At 37.1% G+C, this 16977-nt stretch overlaps 1 protein-coding gene across 1 annotated transcript in view; it reads left to right on the top strand.

Moving 5' to 3' along the window:
* Nucleotides 1–16977, top strand: part of LOC105993437 (dystrophin-like) — a gene marked incomplete at its 3' end in the record, with an annotated part of 1816642 nt that overhangs the window by 1734957 nt on the left and 64708 nt on the right. Inside the window, 1 exon segment of the mRNA XM_013026710.1 lies at nt 14342–14363. Within this exon segment, the coding sequence (XP_012882164.1) occupies nt 14342–14363 (22 nt within the window).

Below are 16977 nucleotides of genomic sequence, written 5' to 3'. Positions count from 1 at the left end.
GAAGGTGTATTATCTGATCAACAGAAATCTGTGTGAGATTTTTTTTGTGAGTACAAATTGGCTGAGATTCAGGATCCTCTCCTGAGATGTTGGTTATGACAGTGACTTGAACAAGGCCTTCTTCCAATTTATCAGTCTGCTGACCAAGATAAGAAGAAATTTGGAAAATGAGATGAGTCGCTTTCCAAAGATTCTAACCTGCCCCCAACCACCCACTAGACTCCATAGAAATGGCAGGTGGTTGTCATTCCTTTTTGTTTCTTTCTGTAGTTCCAGTACAGGGACTTGAACTCAAGGGCTTCAAGTTCTTCCTTGGTTTTTCTTGTTCATGGCAGGTGCTCTGACACTTGAGCTATATCTCAAGTTGGCTATGAGGGATTGAAATTGAGTCTCAAAGACTTTTCTGCCCATGTTGGCTGTAAACTGCAGCCTCCTGAGTAGCTAGGATTGCAGGTGTGAGCCACCAGTAGTTTTTTTGTTTGTTTGTTTCTTTCTTTCTTTCTTTTGGGGGGGAGGGTCCGGTCATGGGGCCTGAACTCTGGGCCTGGGCGCTGTCCCTCAGCTCTTCAGCTCAAGGTTAGCACTCTACCACTTTGAGCCACAGCGCCACTTCCAGCTTTTTTCTTTTTGCTTATGTGGTGGTGAGGAATCGAACCCAGGGCCTCAGGCATGCAAGGCAAGCGCTCTACCACTGAGCCACCTTTCCAGCCCCGACTTTTTTGTTTATTAAAGAAGCATGTTGACATTGAGTTTTCAGGAGTCTGGAGGGCAGATTGGAATCAATAGATGTGTCAGTATTTGTGTTAGGTTATCTTTTTTTTTTTTTGGTTGGTCATGGGGCTTGAACTCTGAGCCTGAGCACTATCCCTGAGCTCTTCAGCTCCAGGCAAGCGCTCTACTACTTGAGCCACAGTGCCACTTCCAGTTTTCTGGTAGTTTATTGGAGATAAGAGTCTCACGGACTTTCCTGCTTGGGCTAGCTTTGAAATGTAATCCTCAGATCTCAGTCTCTTGAGTAGCTAGGATTACAGGTATGAGCCACTGGAGCCCAGCAAGGTTCTCTTTAGATTGAGGCAGAGCATAGAAAGATACCAGGGATGGTGGGGATGAAAGTCCTGTTTATTCAAAGCTCTCTGTTCACAGATTGATCACAAAGTAACAGCAACAGCAGTATACAATGTAACAGAGCACTGTTCACTGGCCCAGCATAGACTCTAAGATCGGCAAAGCAGCACCAGCTTCCTTCTGTTCATGGGTTCACATTATTTTCGTGACTCTCACCTTTATATTCTGTCCCCCAGCAACAACACCCCCTTGCATCTTGTCCTTCTGTGGTGGTTCACTGTACAACAATGGCAGCTCATTATCTTTGCACCCTATCATCAGGGTACCCTATTTATACCCTTTCTAGACAAAAGTGATATCTGGCCAAGGATGGCCACAGAAGGCCATGCACCCACACCAGTCTCAAGGCTACAGGGGGAGTTACCTAAGAGAGTGCATGAGTGCATGACTCAAAGTTGAATGGACATGGTACACCAGCTGAATCCCAAACAATGGTGAGAATATATTGATATACCTTATTTACCCGACAGTAAGTAACATACTGAATTCAAAGAGCTAAGTATTATGCAAAGCAGAGCAAGTTAAAAGACCTGTTGGAATTAAATAAGATCCTGACAGAAAGGAAATAGGCTAAATTTGATGTGCATAAACTTTTTATGGTACTAGTGGGGTTGGAACTCAGAGGCTGGCACTTGCTTGACAGGAGCTATACCACTTGAGCTACGTTCCAGATGTTTTGGTTTTGTTTTTCAGGTAAGGTTTCCCCTTTTTGCCTAGCACATCCAATGGAGGTGGGTTGACAGACTAACACACTGCACATGATTTGCTTCGTTGAGATTAGATCTTTCTAAGATTTTGCCCAGGCTTTCCTTTTTATCTCCATTTTATGAATATTTTAATATATAGTTTATTGTAAAGATACTGTACAGAGGGGTTACAGTAACATGTGTAAGGTAATGAGTCTATTTCCTATGGAACATTGTTACACCCTCCTTTATTTTTCCCCTACCATCCCTTTCCTCCCTACCTCCCCAACTCCTCCCTTCCCTCTCCCAATTCCCCCTCCCAGCAAAGTTAAAGTTTGTTTTCAACATAGTGTCTTGTACATCTCATTGTTAACGTGTATCCTTATTTCAGCCTTTTGTTATTTCCCTTCCCCTCCCCAAATTAGAAAAATGTATATACAAAATGCAGGGCACCAGAATCAAACACAGTGACAACAGGGGTTGTACCATGGGGGAAGAACATACAAAGAGGCAAAAAAAATCACATAGTACATTATAACTCCATTAAAAAGAACAACAACAAAAATAAAACCTCTTGTGTCCCTATCTTGGGGTTCATTTCACTTAGCATCAGGTTATAGGGTCATAATGACAGCACTCCATTTGTTAGGAAATGGAAAGACTTGGAAAAAATTATATTAAGTGAAGTAAGCCAGACCCAAAGAAACATAGGTCCCATGGTTTCCTTATTTGCAATAACTAGTATATGTCTAGGACAAGCAGAAGAGGTCAAATGCCCAGGCTTTCTTTTGATCGCGTTTTCCACCTCACCAACAGCTAGGATTATAGGCAGGGAGCCACTCTACCTGACTGATAAGCCACTTTTAATCAGTGTGTTTTCTTTGTAAAATTTGTAAAAGCTCTTCTTGCTTTGTAAAAATAAGTTTGGAAGTTCAGATTAACCCCTTCACTTTGCCACTGAAGAATAATTTGCATGTAGAACTGAGCTAGGATTGCTCTGTGTGGCTTTTTGTCCACCTATATGTTTGGCCTCAGTACTGGAAAGCTGAACTCTGAATTGTTTTCTCCTAGAGAGTACCTTTCTGGGGCACTATTAGTGAATTTTGTATTATTTAGAAAATGGTAGCCCAGAACTGTTATGACTAGACTACACTTTGCTCCTGAAATTAATTATGGAGTCTTTAAAAAATTTCTTATCTTTTGTAAGTGGAAAAATCTTTGAAACAATATTTGTCTGTAGTGTTAACACAGTGTCATAGATACAAAGAGAGAAAATTATTTTCAGAAATTTAAGACTGTGTGTGAATGTGCATGCGCACATGCATACAAATACTTACACATCTGTTGATTTTCCCCAAGGACTTATAGTAATCCCATTAAAATACCAGCTTCTTTAGTAGTCACTGAAAATTTAATTTTTTATATTTTCTTTTATAATATTTGGATGCATTTAGGTGAACTTGCAGCATTTTAATTATGTCTGTATCAGATGAGCAGAAAATATGTAAAAGGGTTTGGGGAGAGATTTAATTTTAGATAGCACCATAATTAACAGCATTTGCAAAAACTATTGGAACTTTAATTAAATGTCTCTACATTAATTTAGTCATTTAATTGAAAATGTATTGGTGTAGTCCTTACAATTTATCACTCTTACTCTTTGAGGGAAAAGGATTTTAAATAACAGAGCATCAATGTAACTAATATTTATTATTTAACTACATGTCCACCACTTACCACTTTGTTTAATTTTTTTCTCTATATGTTTCGAGGTTTTCTAAACATTAATTGGGCTTGTCACTTTTATGTAAAGAGCTATAAATCTGGATAAAATCATACTTGGAAGCATTGAGCAAATGCTTTGTTCTTTATTTTAGACTTTGATAAATCACTACAGTTACGTTATAAAGGTTCCACCTTAATATTGTAAACAAAAAGTTTTCTGCTTGGCTAACTTTTTTTGGCCAATACTGAGACTTGAACTCAGAGCCTTATGCTCACTCACTTTTCTTGCTCACAGCTGATTCTCTTATCACTTAAGCCATGTTTGCAGTCCTACTTTTTGCTAGTTAATTGTAGACAGGGTGTTATAGACTTTTCTGCCTAACTTCTAAGCCCAACTTCTGATGTTAGCCCCCTGAGTGGCTAGAATTTACAGGCTTGAGCCGCCAGTGCTTGTGTTCACTTCCTATTTTTAAAAGTGATGCTATGACACAGCAATATATCTGCATTTCAGCATTACATTTAATGTGGTGCTCACAGTATCTTCTTAAATCATAGGAAGGATAACACTCAAAGAAGTACAGCGAGGTAGATTTGGAAATATTTCAGTAATCATGCCCAAGGAGGAGTGTTATTAAAATCCAAGCTGGGAGGTTTTTCTTGGCGATAACCACATACTGAACTTGGATCTACTGCATTGCACAACTCTTTATTACATCAGCATCAGTGTTGCTCCCTAAAATGTGTACAGTACACAGCCCATGCGGCTGTGGAAAATCTCCTGCACTTTGACTCGGATTGTTTTCATCAGGATTCTAAGAATGGAGACTTCACATTTCTTAATTTTTCCAATGACAAAACGGGGAGTGTGCCAGTAACACACGAAAATATCAAAAGCAATCTTCAAGGTGGAAGGATAACAGATTGTGTTTGGCAGAACCAAATCTGAAGAAAATTTAACACGTAAAAGCAGCTGTCCTACCTTTAAGAGCTTTTTTAATGCTATATACAAATATAGGCTAAGGAGTATCTGACTTTGTGAAACTCATTTTTTAAAATGATCTTTAAGGTAACCATAAGCTCAGTATTAGTCTCCAGTAGAGTGGAAATACAGTATTCGAGTGCATCAACTGAATTAACAAATGTTTCACTGTTTTGTTCCTAGCTAAATCACAGCTGCACTATCTTCTAAACATATGACTATTACATAATAACAGGGCATTGAAACATCAGAATAAATCCACACTAGAATAGCCAATGTTGTGAAAGCTATAGAGATAGTTAAATGGAGACTTGATGGTAGGGCGACAACTTGAAATACAGAACAGCTATATCATGAGTTTGAGAGAGACTATACACTTAAAACTGTGGAAAGGAAAAATGGGTGTTACAGAGTTTGGACTGAGTAAGAAAAACTTACATATTTCAGTTGTCATTAAGTGACATTGGCTCTTCACAAATTTCCATGCTTTTTTAATCTAGTTGATCAGCTAATAAGATTTACTTGTCACTTATTTACAACTACAGTGACACACTGTTATGATATCATTAATAAAACAGTAATGAAATATATCTGCTGTAGCTCCAGCCATTGTTCCAGTCTCTAGAAAGATGGAGGAAGGGAAAAAGTACAATACACAAGTACCATCAGTGGTTTAAGAAAAACTCTCAACTGTGGTATCTGCTAATAATTCCTCCACCAAAACAATGTCATATGATTATACATGCCTCGTGTGAGGCTAAAAAGTAAACTCTACTTCCAACATCTGTGTACCAAAAATAATCATGTTTTATTGTTGTGAATGAAGGAGGAATATAAGAATGCAATCACCAATCTTTGCCACAAGGGTATTTTACAGAGAATTACTGTATACCTGAGAATTGTGATGAGATATCTATTCTTAAGACTCTATGATCTTGTCATTTATAGACAATACAGGACCTCCTCTATCTACAAAGAGAATTGGTTCTCAAAGAATTTTTAAATGTTCATTTCCTTGTCAGTTCAAAGTGATGTATACTAGTGGGCAATCTATACCCTTCTGTAATAAGTTATTTCTCTTGGGTTGCCATAGCAATTGGCATGTCTTTTCTTAAAACAATATTCTTGCTTTTCTCTACTTTTAAACATAACATTGATACTAGCACTTATAAAGCATTACAAAAATGCAAATAAAACACCTCACAGACTAAGAAAACCTAATGAGAGCCTAAGCTCCAGTAAATACTAATGTACTCTGTTGGAGATATGTTTCATTATCGTGCTTCTGCTATGCTGGGGTCTCTATTACTACCTGTGAGAGGCAGTAGGTAGAGAAATTGCTGTGTTATAAGGAGTGAACAGGTACTATAAGTAAGAAATAATGAATTCACATAAGTTAATGGAACATTTTTCAACCCTAGTTAGGCTGTATTTCTCATTTGGCTTTTAAAGTACCTCCACCTTACATAGTAAAATTTCTAGAATTGTTAAGCGATTGGTATTGGTACATAAGCTCCATGATTCTAAACTCACAAACTATGGTGGAGAACAAAATAAGAAAGGATTGTTTTGTCTCCTCCTCCCCCTCCTTCACTCCAACTCTGAGAGGTAGAAGCAGAGCAAAAAAGAGATGACAGGGGGCCAAAAAACTCAACTGGGAATTCCTGGGAGCCCTTCCCCAACATGTAAAAATATGACAGTAGAAAGGAAATTATACTGCAAAAATTAAACTTCTGCATTGTGAAATGGAGAACATTTTTACATCTAGCTATATTGCTTCTCCCTGTGGAGCTGTTCTAAGCACAAAGTTCCCATTACATAATGAACAACTCCTTAAATACTGTGCAACTGTTTCTCGCCAGAAGCACAATGCAGCAAGCTCTGCTTCTCAGCAACCATTTTTATCATACCTACTACTGCCGAGTTCTGTAGTAAAAAAGGGGATGTGTGCACATTTAGGGACTAGAGGAAAATGTAAGGTTGAAATTCACCATTAAAGCTCCATGTGAACCAGATCATAAATTGCATACTTTTTTTACACAAGATTTTGCTCTGTAACCCAAGCAGGCCTGGAACTCACTGTTGACCCAGGCTGGCCTCCAACTGGTGATTCTCCTACCTCAGCTTCCTAACTACTGGGATCATAGCCATGTGCCACCACACTCAGCAGCTGAGTTATGATTGTGTTCTTTACATGAAGAATCAAAGATGGACACCATTTTTTTAATGGTCTAAGAAATTTAAATCATTCTTTGCTCTGAAACACCTAAATTGAGTGAAAGTTCTCCAAGTTTCATCTTACAACTTATCCACAGGGACTTTGCACCTGCCCTACATTGCGTTTACTTGGTAAGGAGAATCTGTTTATGTGTGGCAATGTGGAAGATGATTGGTTTGTATTAGTGCCCAGGGATAGAGAAAGTATCTCAGTAGTTATTACCAATCTTTTATATCCATATGCATGTTAGAGTGGACTGAACAGTTTCCAACGATATCTTAGCAAATAACCACTGTAGTTTGTGAGGCTACTAAATCATGGCACCTGTTCCCATTTCCCCACCGGAGAGTAGGGAAATGTATTGAAGTCCCCAATGTAATGAAGACTCATCCCACCCCATGGCTCATAAGGGGGTACTGAAGAGAAAGTACAACCTGCTGAATAGTACATACAGGGAATAAGCTATTTCCCTTAAGCAAAGTGCTGTGATGTTATGTACAATTATTAGCTCCTTGATGGGCTCTACAAAGCAGTCATTAAAACACCCAAAGGAAGTAAACCAAAAGAAAAATAATGGCATAGATGCCTTTCTCTGGATGAGAAATGCTAACATGAAGATACTACATCAAAAGCACAAACATCATTTGTGTCTCCAAGCTTCAGGAGGCATTTTGCAGTGGAGAGAGTGACAAAAGAAAGAAAGCAGACAGGCGCTGGTGGCTCACGCCTGTAATCCTACCTACTCAGGAGGTTGATAGCTGAGGATCACAGTTCAAAGCCAGCCTGGACAGAAAAGTCCATGAGACTCTTTTCTCCAATAAACTACTCAGGAAAAAAAAAGCCAGATGTGGTGCTGTGGCTCAAGTGGTAAAGTGCTAGCCTTGAGCACAGAGAGGCTCAGGGACAGTGCCCAGGTGCTGAGATAGATAGATAGATAGATAGATAGATAGATAGATAGATAGATAGATAGATAGATAGATAGATAGATAGATAGATAGATAGATAGAGCAGCTCTTTGAAAGTTCTTTGTTTTTCAGCATCTTAATTTTATGCCATGAACACAATGCCAGATTCAGTACCTTTGTAGGACACATGATTTTTCCTGTAATGACTTATAAATATATGCTATTACTAGTGAGGGTTTAGAACAAAAGAACAGGATTGGATTTATGTCCTATTTCTCTTTCCAAAGAAACTACGGCAAAGCTGATATCCTAGGGATGCAGTTTCCATATACAAAGGATAGCAAGTTGTGCTATTATTGTTAAAGAGAAAGATGTTTGACCACTTTGGAGATTTTTTTGTTTGTTTTATTATATCTAGTGTTATTCTGTTTTAAAATGTAACAACTTTTTTATCGGGCCTGTCTGCTGGTTAAATGTTTTGTACATTAGCAATAAAGTCAAAAGAAAAAAATGGGAGTCATGGAACTAATGGCAAATCCATTCTTGAGTTCAATAAAATTATACTATAAAAGACTTGAGCTGCACATTGAGTTAATAAAAAAGGTAAGATGAAGGATCACAAGTAAACTTTAAAATATTTCTTTTTCTATGATATTAAAGGTAACTTAATTTCATCAGCAGTGGAATTTAAGAACTTCTGAGTATTATTTTTATGGATGTTGATATTTATGGAATACTATGATGACAACACTGTATTCTCTTGGTGTATCTGCTGTATATTTGATGGCCAAGTATGAAATTTCTAGAGATGAATGTCTTGGATGAGAATAACTTCCTTTTTATGTTTTTAAATATAATGTATTGTTGTTATTTGGGTGTTATACAGAGGGGCTGTCATTTCATAAGTGAGGTAATGAGTATAATTCTATTTGGACAATGTCATCCCTTCCTTCTCTTTCCCCCAGTTTTCTCCTTCAAGTCCTGCCCACAAGTTTCGTAATTTATTTTTCACATAATGTCTACTGGATATCATGTCTGCATTTATTCACCCTTCCTCTGAAATGGAAATGCTTAAATGTGTTTTCCAGACTATCCTTTCCAAATGAACCCCTACTTTTCCCTTCGCAAGCCAAACTCCAACTAAACTATCCCATTCATCTCTGTTTTGTTCTGTTTGTCGAAAGACATTATAGGAACCCAGGTTCTGCTCTCAGACACATCTAGTTCTGATCCATTCCCCCCTTTGATAGATAGATATATGATCTTGAGTTTTCTCTCTATCTTGGTTTCCTTATCATAAAAATGAAATGAATATACAACCAGTTTCATGAGGCATTTAGAAAGTTAAAATCGCATATCTTATAAAGATTCTTGAGCCATGGAAACAATAAATGCTGTCTATTATTATCATTGCTGCCATTATTTCCTCCACCTAGAGCACAAATTCACTAAACTGAGCATCATGACCATATTGTATCATTGGCCCTTCCTTCCGTAATTCCTCCAGGTGAAGTTAGCTTATTCTTATATCAATTCTTCCTACATGCTTATTTGTGTTTTAATTACCCTAGATTACATATCTTAAAATTCAAATCTTTCTAACACAGTCCACTTTTACTTAGACATTCTGTAAATCTGTATTCAATGAATGGAAATAATTTACATTTTTTAGTTAGTCACTAATTTGAAACTAATGTTTCAATCCTCAGGAGCTCATGTTGATGTTGGCTTGGAAGGATTGTACACATTTGTATTGTAAAGTTGAATTTCAGGTACTTTTTGTTAGCTTAGTAATTTATGACAACTTTTAGCTATTAAATCTTCCCTAGACATAGGTCTATACCTGTCATCATTCCCCTCTTGTGTTTTTATTTTAATACTGTTCAAAGCACACCACCTATTATTGGAATTTTTGATTCTCAATAGTACTTTTGAGATGTTGTATAGAATGATTGCAGAGCCCTTAGGAAATGGTTATGAATTGCTTTTACTATTGTGGTCTTTTAACTTTCAAAAAGTGTTTCGAAAAGGCACTTAAATCCATGGGTGGAAACCTATTTACATCCATTATTGCTGATTATTTACTGTTCTAATTTTAGTTAAGTAAACCATTTGGGACAATGCCTTCCATGTTAATTTTTCCCCTTTATATTTTGTACTTCTTCCTTAGTAATCAGATTCTCTTATTTCTTATCAATTATACGCAATTGGCAATAGTTTGCCAAAAGTCATATACAGGTGATTCCTTAGAAGGTGGGATTTTGAAACTATTTCTATTGCTTTTTATTGTTTTGGAATTTAAAATTCTATTTTAGGGCCGGAGAAGTGCCGAGCAATATGCAATGGAAATTCTCATATGGATTTATCAATCAGGCCGTCAGGCCCTGACAGTCAGTCAGTGTTTAACGATAGAAGGACACTGTTCATTTTAAACCTTTTTAAGGCTGATCTAGCTGATCACTGCCTATACCTGATTGTTCTGTGTCCATTTCCTACTAGTGGTCAGGTACAGCATTTTCAATATCACTGCTGCTCATACATATTAATTTTCTTCCCCTATGATAAGATTGTACCCATTACTTACTTCTTAAACACAAGCAAAGTGTTAATTTAAATCAATAACTATTGCTTCTGTGGTTATTATTTCCCAGAACTCTCAGGGTTCCTTAGTATGATGGTTATTCTTTTCCAGGAATAGTACCAACTCTCTCCAGTAGCATGCACTTCCATCTAATTGACATTATTCCTCACCCTCCATTTCCCTTAGTATTGAAAAGGGTATTTCATTGGTAATTTGCCAAAGATCCCGCTCTGTTTCATAATAATGTTCTGTTCGCACTCTCTGCACTGAGGAATACCTATTCCATGCATCAATTGCATAAATGGCAATTTGAACGCATTTTACCACAGCTGGATATTTCTCATTGATTCTTTTCATCTGAAGATCATTCAGCAGGATTCTCCCTTCTGTTTCTTTTTACATTTATTGCGCCTTTCCTCCTATATACACAGGGCCTCTTGCATTTGCCATCGTTAGAAGTAAATTGCTGACTGCAGTTATTCTTTGACTTTATCCTATGGTCAAAATGAAATCACAAATTTTAAATTTTACTTCTTTTTTTAAAAACTTCATTCCTGACTTGCCCATCCAAATGCATTTTACAATTTGTAGACATTCAGTCTCCTGGTGACTGATTTGTCCAATCTCTTCAAGACATCTGTGCAGAGTTACGGATTATATCGATTGCATTTTGTCCGTGTTTAAATTTGCAGAATGTAACCCACAGAATATATATTGACTAATCAAGAAATGCATCCATGTGGTGGATGATTGTAGAGGGAAGTTATATATTGATATTCAGCAGGCCCTGCCTGCACAAATGAAATGTAGAAAACAGCAGCTTGCCATGTCAGAGTTGCAAATGAAGGCTTTGGCTAGAAAACACAGTCTGGAATGTATAAAAGGTACATTCATTCATATATAAGAAGTGAAAAATTGATGTATCATATATAGATGCCTTAATTTTTGTATAACATTGTTGAGGCACTATATTTAGGCATGCCACTCTGAGATTTTTAGAAATAGAAGCACCTGAATTTACTTTACTTTCACTTTATCTGGATTTACTTTACCCTGGATTTACTTTAAAATGGAAGGGGGAGTGGAGAAGAAACTGTCTATACATGTCAAGATGGAAATGGAGGAAGAAAGAATTGAACAAGGAAGGGAGGGAAAGAAGGGGAGAATTTCAGTAATGCATTATTCATCAACCTATACTGGCATATAAAATCATGTTTCAATCAGTCTACAATTTTCATTGTATGATCTTTGAAAGAATAAGTCTCTCTCTCCATGAACTGTTTGGTATAAACATTTACCCATGTCTAATCAGTACTCTGCAAAACAGCTTGATCTATATTTTCATTTTCATAAGATCACTGAAGAATCACAGGAAAGGCTATTTTAGGCAATGAGCATAGACAGTGATTCCAAAATAGAATTTGAGAAATGCAAGAATAGGTGGAGTCACAAAAGATGATCTCATTCACAATGTTTTCTGCCCTACAAAAAGATTTCTCTTTAATTGGCATCATTTCAGTGGCTTCCATTTTTCTCAGAAGTGTATTTGATTTGTATTTTTCTACCATTCTGGCTTTTCTTTCAATACTCAATATTGGGGAGCATTGATGTTTAGTAAAGGAATGATTTTCAAAAGCTCCTTGATATCCAACTTGGAATATGTTTCCTGATTGAAAATTATATAGGTAGTTTTTATTCATGTACATAAAACTAGGATTTTTATTATTGATACTATTTCTCAATCATAGATTTAGTGTCATGGGTGATCTAGCTATGCTGTTTTGTTAAAAATCATTAAAATGAATCACATAATTGGAAAACAGATCAAGATACTTTGTGTTGTCATCAGAAATGATTTTCTTCTGTTCATATCAAGTTCAGTGTTGCCATCATATAAATATAGCATGTTAAAATAGCAGGATTCTTATTCTCTGACACTTTATCAGAGAAGCAAGATTATAAAACTGTTATGTTTCTCATTATAATTCTAGCTTCATTTGCTCTCAAACATTCACTTCGGTGCGTAATATTAAAAGCTTTCAAATTTATTTTCTGACAATTCTAAAAGCAATCTTTCTATATCTTTTCTGCACAATATTAGCATTTGTTTTCCTTTCCAATTTTACTAGGTGGTTTGGATGGCTATTGATACCCCCTCTTTGCTTGCCAACAGGAATCTAAAGCCAAAGAATTCAAATTACTTCCCTGTGTTCATACAACCAGTTACTCATGTAGTCAGAGATATGGCCCAAGCTGTATCATTCTTTCTGAGATATTCCCTCAAACTCAACCTATAGTTCTTTATTTCTGTTCTCAGAATGGTCATCCACTAATCCTGCCTGCCTGAGATCCAGTGAATTGGCACATCCAGTTGATTATGAAGCTATAATGTCTTTCACCTCATGCTATAATTGCCTAGGATATGGCCATACTCTGCACACCAACCTTCTCATACTAGTCCCTCTCTGTCCAATGTACACTTTGCAGAACAGCCTGCAGACTCACATCGCTCTGCCACTTGCTAGCTTTGTAGCACTCAGTGTGCTAGGGAAACTCTTTAAGCCTGTTTTCCATCTATAGCACTGAGGTATAAAATGAGCCCAGAGGCTGCTTGTGAGGATTACATGAGATAATGCATGAAAAGTGTTTAGCACAGTGCTCGTCCTTTAATAAGACCTTAGTAAATATTAATTTGGGGAAAATAATCTGATGTTGTAGTAAGAGAGCAAGACAAGAACAAGCAAACTACAGGTCTCAGAGCAAATCCGCCATGCATTTGAACGGTTTTTTTTATTTTTTTCTTTAGTATTGTTTTGGCACAATGTCTGGGTAGTTCAGGCTGGCCTTGAACTCCTGATACTTCGATCTTTGCCTCCCAAGAGCTAGGACTACAGGCATGTACTCTCCTACCTGGTGAAATTTAGGTTCTTATTTTTCTTTTTTGCTTTGTAATAAGGTATCTAAAAGTACTTTTTACTTATTTTTTGAAAATGCACAAGAACACAGAAGATTATGATGAGGACTCATATGTTCTATAAAGCCTCAAAGAATTGCTTTATAACACTGTACCAAAAAAGTTTACTAATTTCTATGCAGTCTTTAGAAACTGTGTGACATTAAAAGGTCACAACCACTTCAAGTCTTGGTTTCCCCAACTATGAAAAGTGCTCATCTTACCAAGTTTTTGTTTTGTTTTGTTTTTTTATTTTTTGCTCTCCTATTTCCTGTGCCACTACTGGGGCTTGATCTCAGGACCTGGGCACTCCCCCTTACCTTTTCAGCTCAAGGCTGGGATTCTACCACTTGAGGCACAGCTCCAGTTCAAGCTTTTTGGTGGTTAATTGGAGATAAGAGTCTCATGGATCTTCCTGCTTGGGCTGGATTTGAGCTAGAACCCTCAGATCTCAGCCTCCTAAGAAGCTAGGATTACAGGTGTGAACCACCAGTGTCTGGTTTACAGAGTTATTCTAAAATTTAATATTAAGTGCTTAGCTCACTTGCTTATTACTATTTAGTAAATGTTTGCTGACACTGAAATACAAACTCATTGTAGCAAGATAAATATTATGTAAGTCCAAAGCCTTGAATGTAATAGTCAATTGCTCTACTTCTGAGGTAGACCTGCAGCCTTAAGTGCAGTTTTAGTAGTGACTTTTCTCCTGAAATTTTTGAGCAAGGTTTCTATTTCATATCCTATTAAACAAATATTTCAGCCCGGTATAGTGGAATAACCTTGTAATACTAGGACTCAGGAGGCTAAGGTGAGAGGAAGGCAAATTTGAGTCCAGTCTGAGCTACAAAGCAAGACCTCGTCTCAAAAGAAAACATTACACGTTGACATCTAATAAATATTTCCAACAATGACTAAAATCATTGTTCTTTTTAAAGCAACAGAAAAACCTTAGCAGTAGCTAATCTAAACTCATAGATAAAGAAACAAACAGTCAGAAAAATTGTGCTTTCTGGAATATAAAGTCGGATTCAAGTAGTGTAATCTGCCTTATGCTTTTTCCTTGCAGTGTAATAATTGAAAGTGATTGGGAATCATTCATCTTCCTCCAAATATGGGACTCTGCCCTATAAAATCCTTTTCCATTCATTATTCAAATCCAGTTTGAGTAGCTCTGGCTGTTTCTAAGTCCCCGTAATAAATAGAAATTGGCTTTCCTGAATTTTCTATATATTGATCTGTTTGTGCTCACTAGAGTCAAAGAGAAATGTCACTTTTCTATGTCTTTAAATATTTGCTTTCTCCAAGCATCTTTTCTCATGCTATCATGAACAAGATGGGTTCTCTTTGTTTGCCTGTTTATCATTCTGCTGAATTAAAGAGCTAAAGAAAACTTGGCTCTTCTATCACTGGTGTATACACCACGACAAACATGAGTTCAGAGGATACACTCTAAACAATGCTCTTGTAAATATTTTCAATTCAATTTGAATTTTCTGCTTCTCTCTCATTGTTTCTTATAATACCTACTGCCAAGACCTCTTCCTTCCTTTTGGTCTTTCTCTGCAAGAGTTACCAATGATTTCTTTCAACACAAGTTATCCAGAACTGAGTTACTATTCCAGATCTGGTATGAGCTATAAAAATGATTATGTTTCCTACAAATCGTACTACAGTCAAATATATTTTGTCTTTTGTATTGTTGCCTCTATTAATGACACCACTGCAATTAGAAAAGTTGGGATCAACCCAAATTCTTCTCTGTCACCCTCCATCATATCCATCCGTACTTGTCTGGCCGTTCTTTGCCTCTCTTTTTCCTCTCTCAGATCTCCCTTGTTCTTTTTTTTAAATCTTCTATACCTAGGGCTATTCTTTGCCTCCAACTTGGTATCCATGAACTGACAATTTGGGCCAATCTACCCATCTAACCTTCTCTCCCAAACCCTCCATGCCCCACCTTGACTGTTGTTTCGCCCCTAACCCTAATATCACTTCTTTCTGCTGCTTCATGCCTTGGCACACACTCTTTCTATGCTTAGAAAGTCTACTAGGTTGTAAAATTCCTATTGCTCATTAAATTCTGAAGTTCTACATTGCAATGATTTTATTCTTCCAGGCTCTCAATTCAAATCCCAATAACATCATTTATCTTCCCTGTAACATCAGGCAAGTTATGTACTACACCTGTTTCCTCATCAGTAAAATGGTGATAATAACACAGGTTGTAGTAAGGATTCAGTGAGATGGAAACATTTAATTCTTCATAGCACTATATATACTATGTGTGTTGTATCATAGCATTAGCTGTGTTTTAGTATTTTCTTTCTGTTTTAGCTATAATCAGTACCAGCTATTATTCATTATTCTTAGTATATCTATAACTCAAGTTATACTTCCTCTTCCCTAGACAGAGCCAATTGACCCCTTTTATATCTTTATTAATTTTTTTGTCCATACTTTAAAAAAACTGATCCTTTTTTTTTGTAAAATCTGCTATCTTCATTCATAATATAAATCTCAGGTTCTCTGAACTTATGCATATCCCTGACTTTCACATTTTCTTTGGGAATCACTTATTAATTATCCTTGCCATAACCTCGTCAGCCTCATGCTTTTGCATCATATTTTCTGTGTCATGATTCTGAAAGTGCCATCCTGTTCTCTCTCCCTCTCCATCTCAGGCTGTTGCAAATAGCTATGCCCTCTTCCTAAGTCAGAAGCACATTTGCATTTTGCTTAAACAACATTTCTCAATTTTACAGCATTTATGAAGGAGACAATAGAATCTCTGAAAGATGCAACCGTTAAAGAGATGAACTGGTCAGTTCTTTGAAAGCACTGCCCATAAAGTCCACAAGCAAGCAAGGCATCCATGTTAGAAGGCAATTCAATCACCATAAATGATCATTCAGGCCTGGTCTCCTTCTCCCCTGGATTGGGAATAGAAAGCTTATTTCTCTAACAGTTGCATTGTCATTGGATATGCCCAGTGTACAGGGCAAAGACACATGTACTCCATCAAAAATTTTGAGTCCTCCTGAGACCTCATTTGGGGCTCTCAGTGAGACTAAATGAAAATTGAACCCACATCCTACTGAAAACTCATCTTTCTGACATCAGCAAGGAAATAAAATGCCCATAGTCAATGACGTCCTAATTCGAGTCAACTACCCTTAGCTCTGATTGAGGGGGAAAAAAAAGTCAACTACTTAATCAGTATGTTGCAAATGAAGTAGCCCCATCAGAACTGAAGCCCTAAAATTTTGCAAGTGTTGATTTTCTTTTTTTTTTTTATGGGTCCGGTCATGGGGCCTGAACTCTGGGCCTGGGCGCTGTCCCTCAGCTCTTCAGCTCAAGGCTAGTGCTCTACCACTTGAGCCACAGCGCCACTTCCGGCTTTTTTTTGCTTTTGCTTATGTGGTGCTGGGGAATCCAATCCAGGGCCTCAGGCATGCAAGGCAAGCGCTCTACCACTGAGCCACCTTCCCAGCTCCACAAGTGTTGATTTTCATAGGACAAACCTTAAGTCCAGTTTCCTTTCTTAATGTAATTTGATTCCATCTCTCTCTTTGTTTTAAGGTAAACAAAGTAAGTTTATTTGAAATTGAATGGGAAGCTGTGAGACTAAAGTAATAAGACTCATTTGGAGAGGGGACCCAAAGAGGAGTCTCATGTATTTCACTCTCTTTTTTAAATTTTATTTTATTGTAAAGATATTAAAGATATACAGAGGGATTACAGTTACATGAGTAACACTCTCTGTCTGTCTGTCTGTCTGTCTGTCTGTCTGTCTGTCTGTCTGTCT

The sequence above is a fragment of the Dipodomys ordii genome, unplaced genomic scaffold (assembly GCF_000151885.1).
Source record: "Dipodomys ordii isolate 6190 unplaced genomic scaffold, Dord_2.0 Scaffold96, whole genome shotgun sequence".
Lineage (NCBI taxonomy): Eukaryota > Metazoa > Chordata > Mammalia > Rodentia > Heteromyidae > Dipodomys > Dipodomys ordii.
The sequence above is the reverse complement of the archived record's forward strand: the minus strand, read 5'-3'. Positions and strand labels throughout refer to the sequence as shown.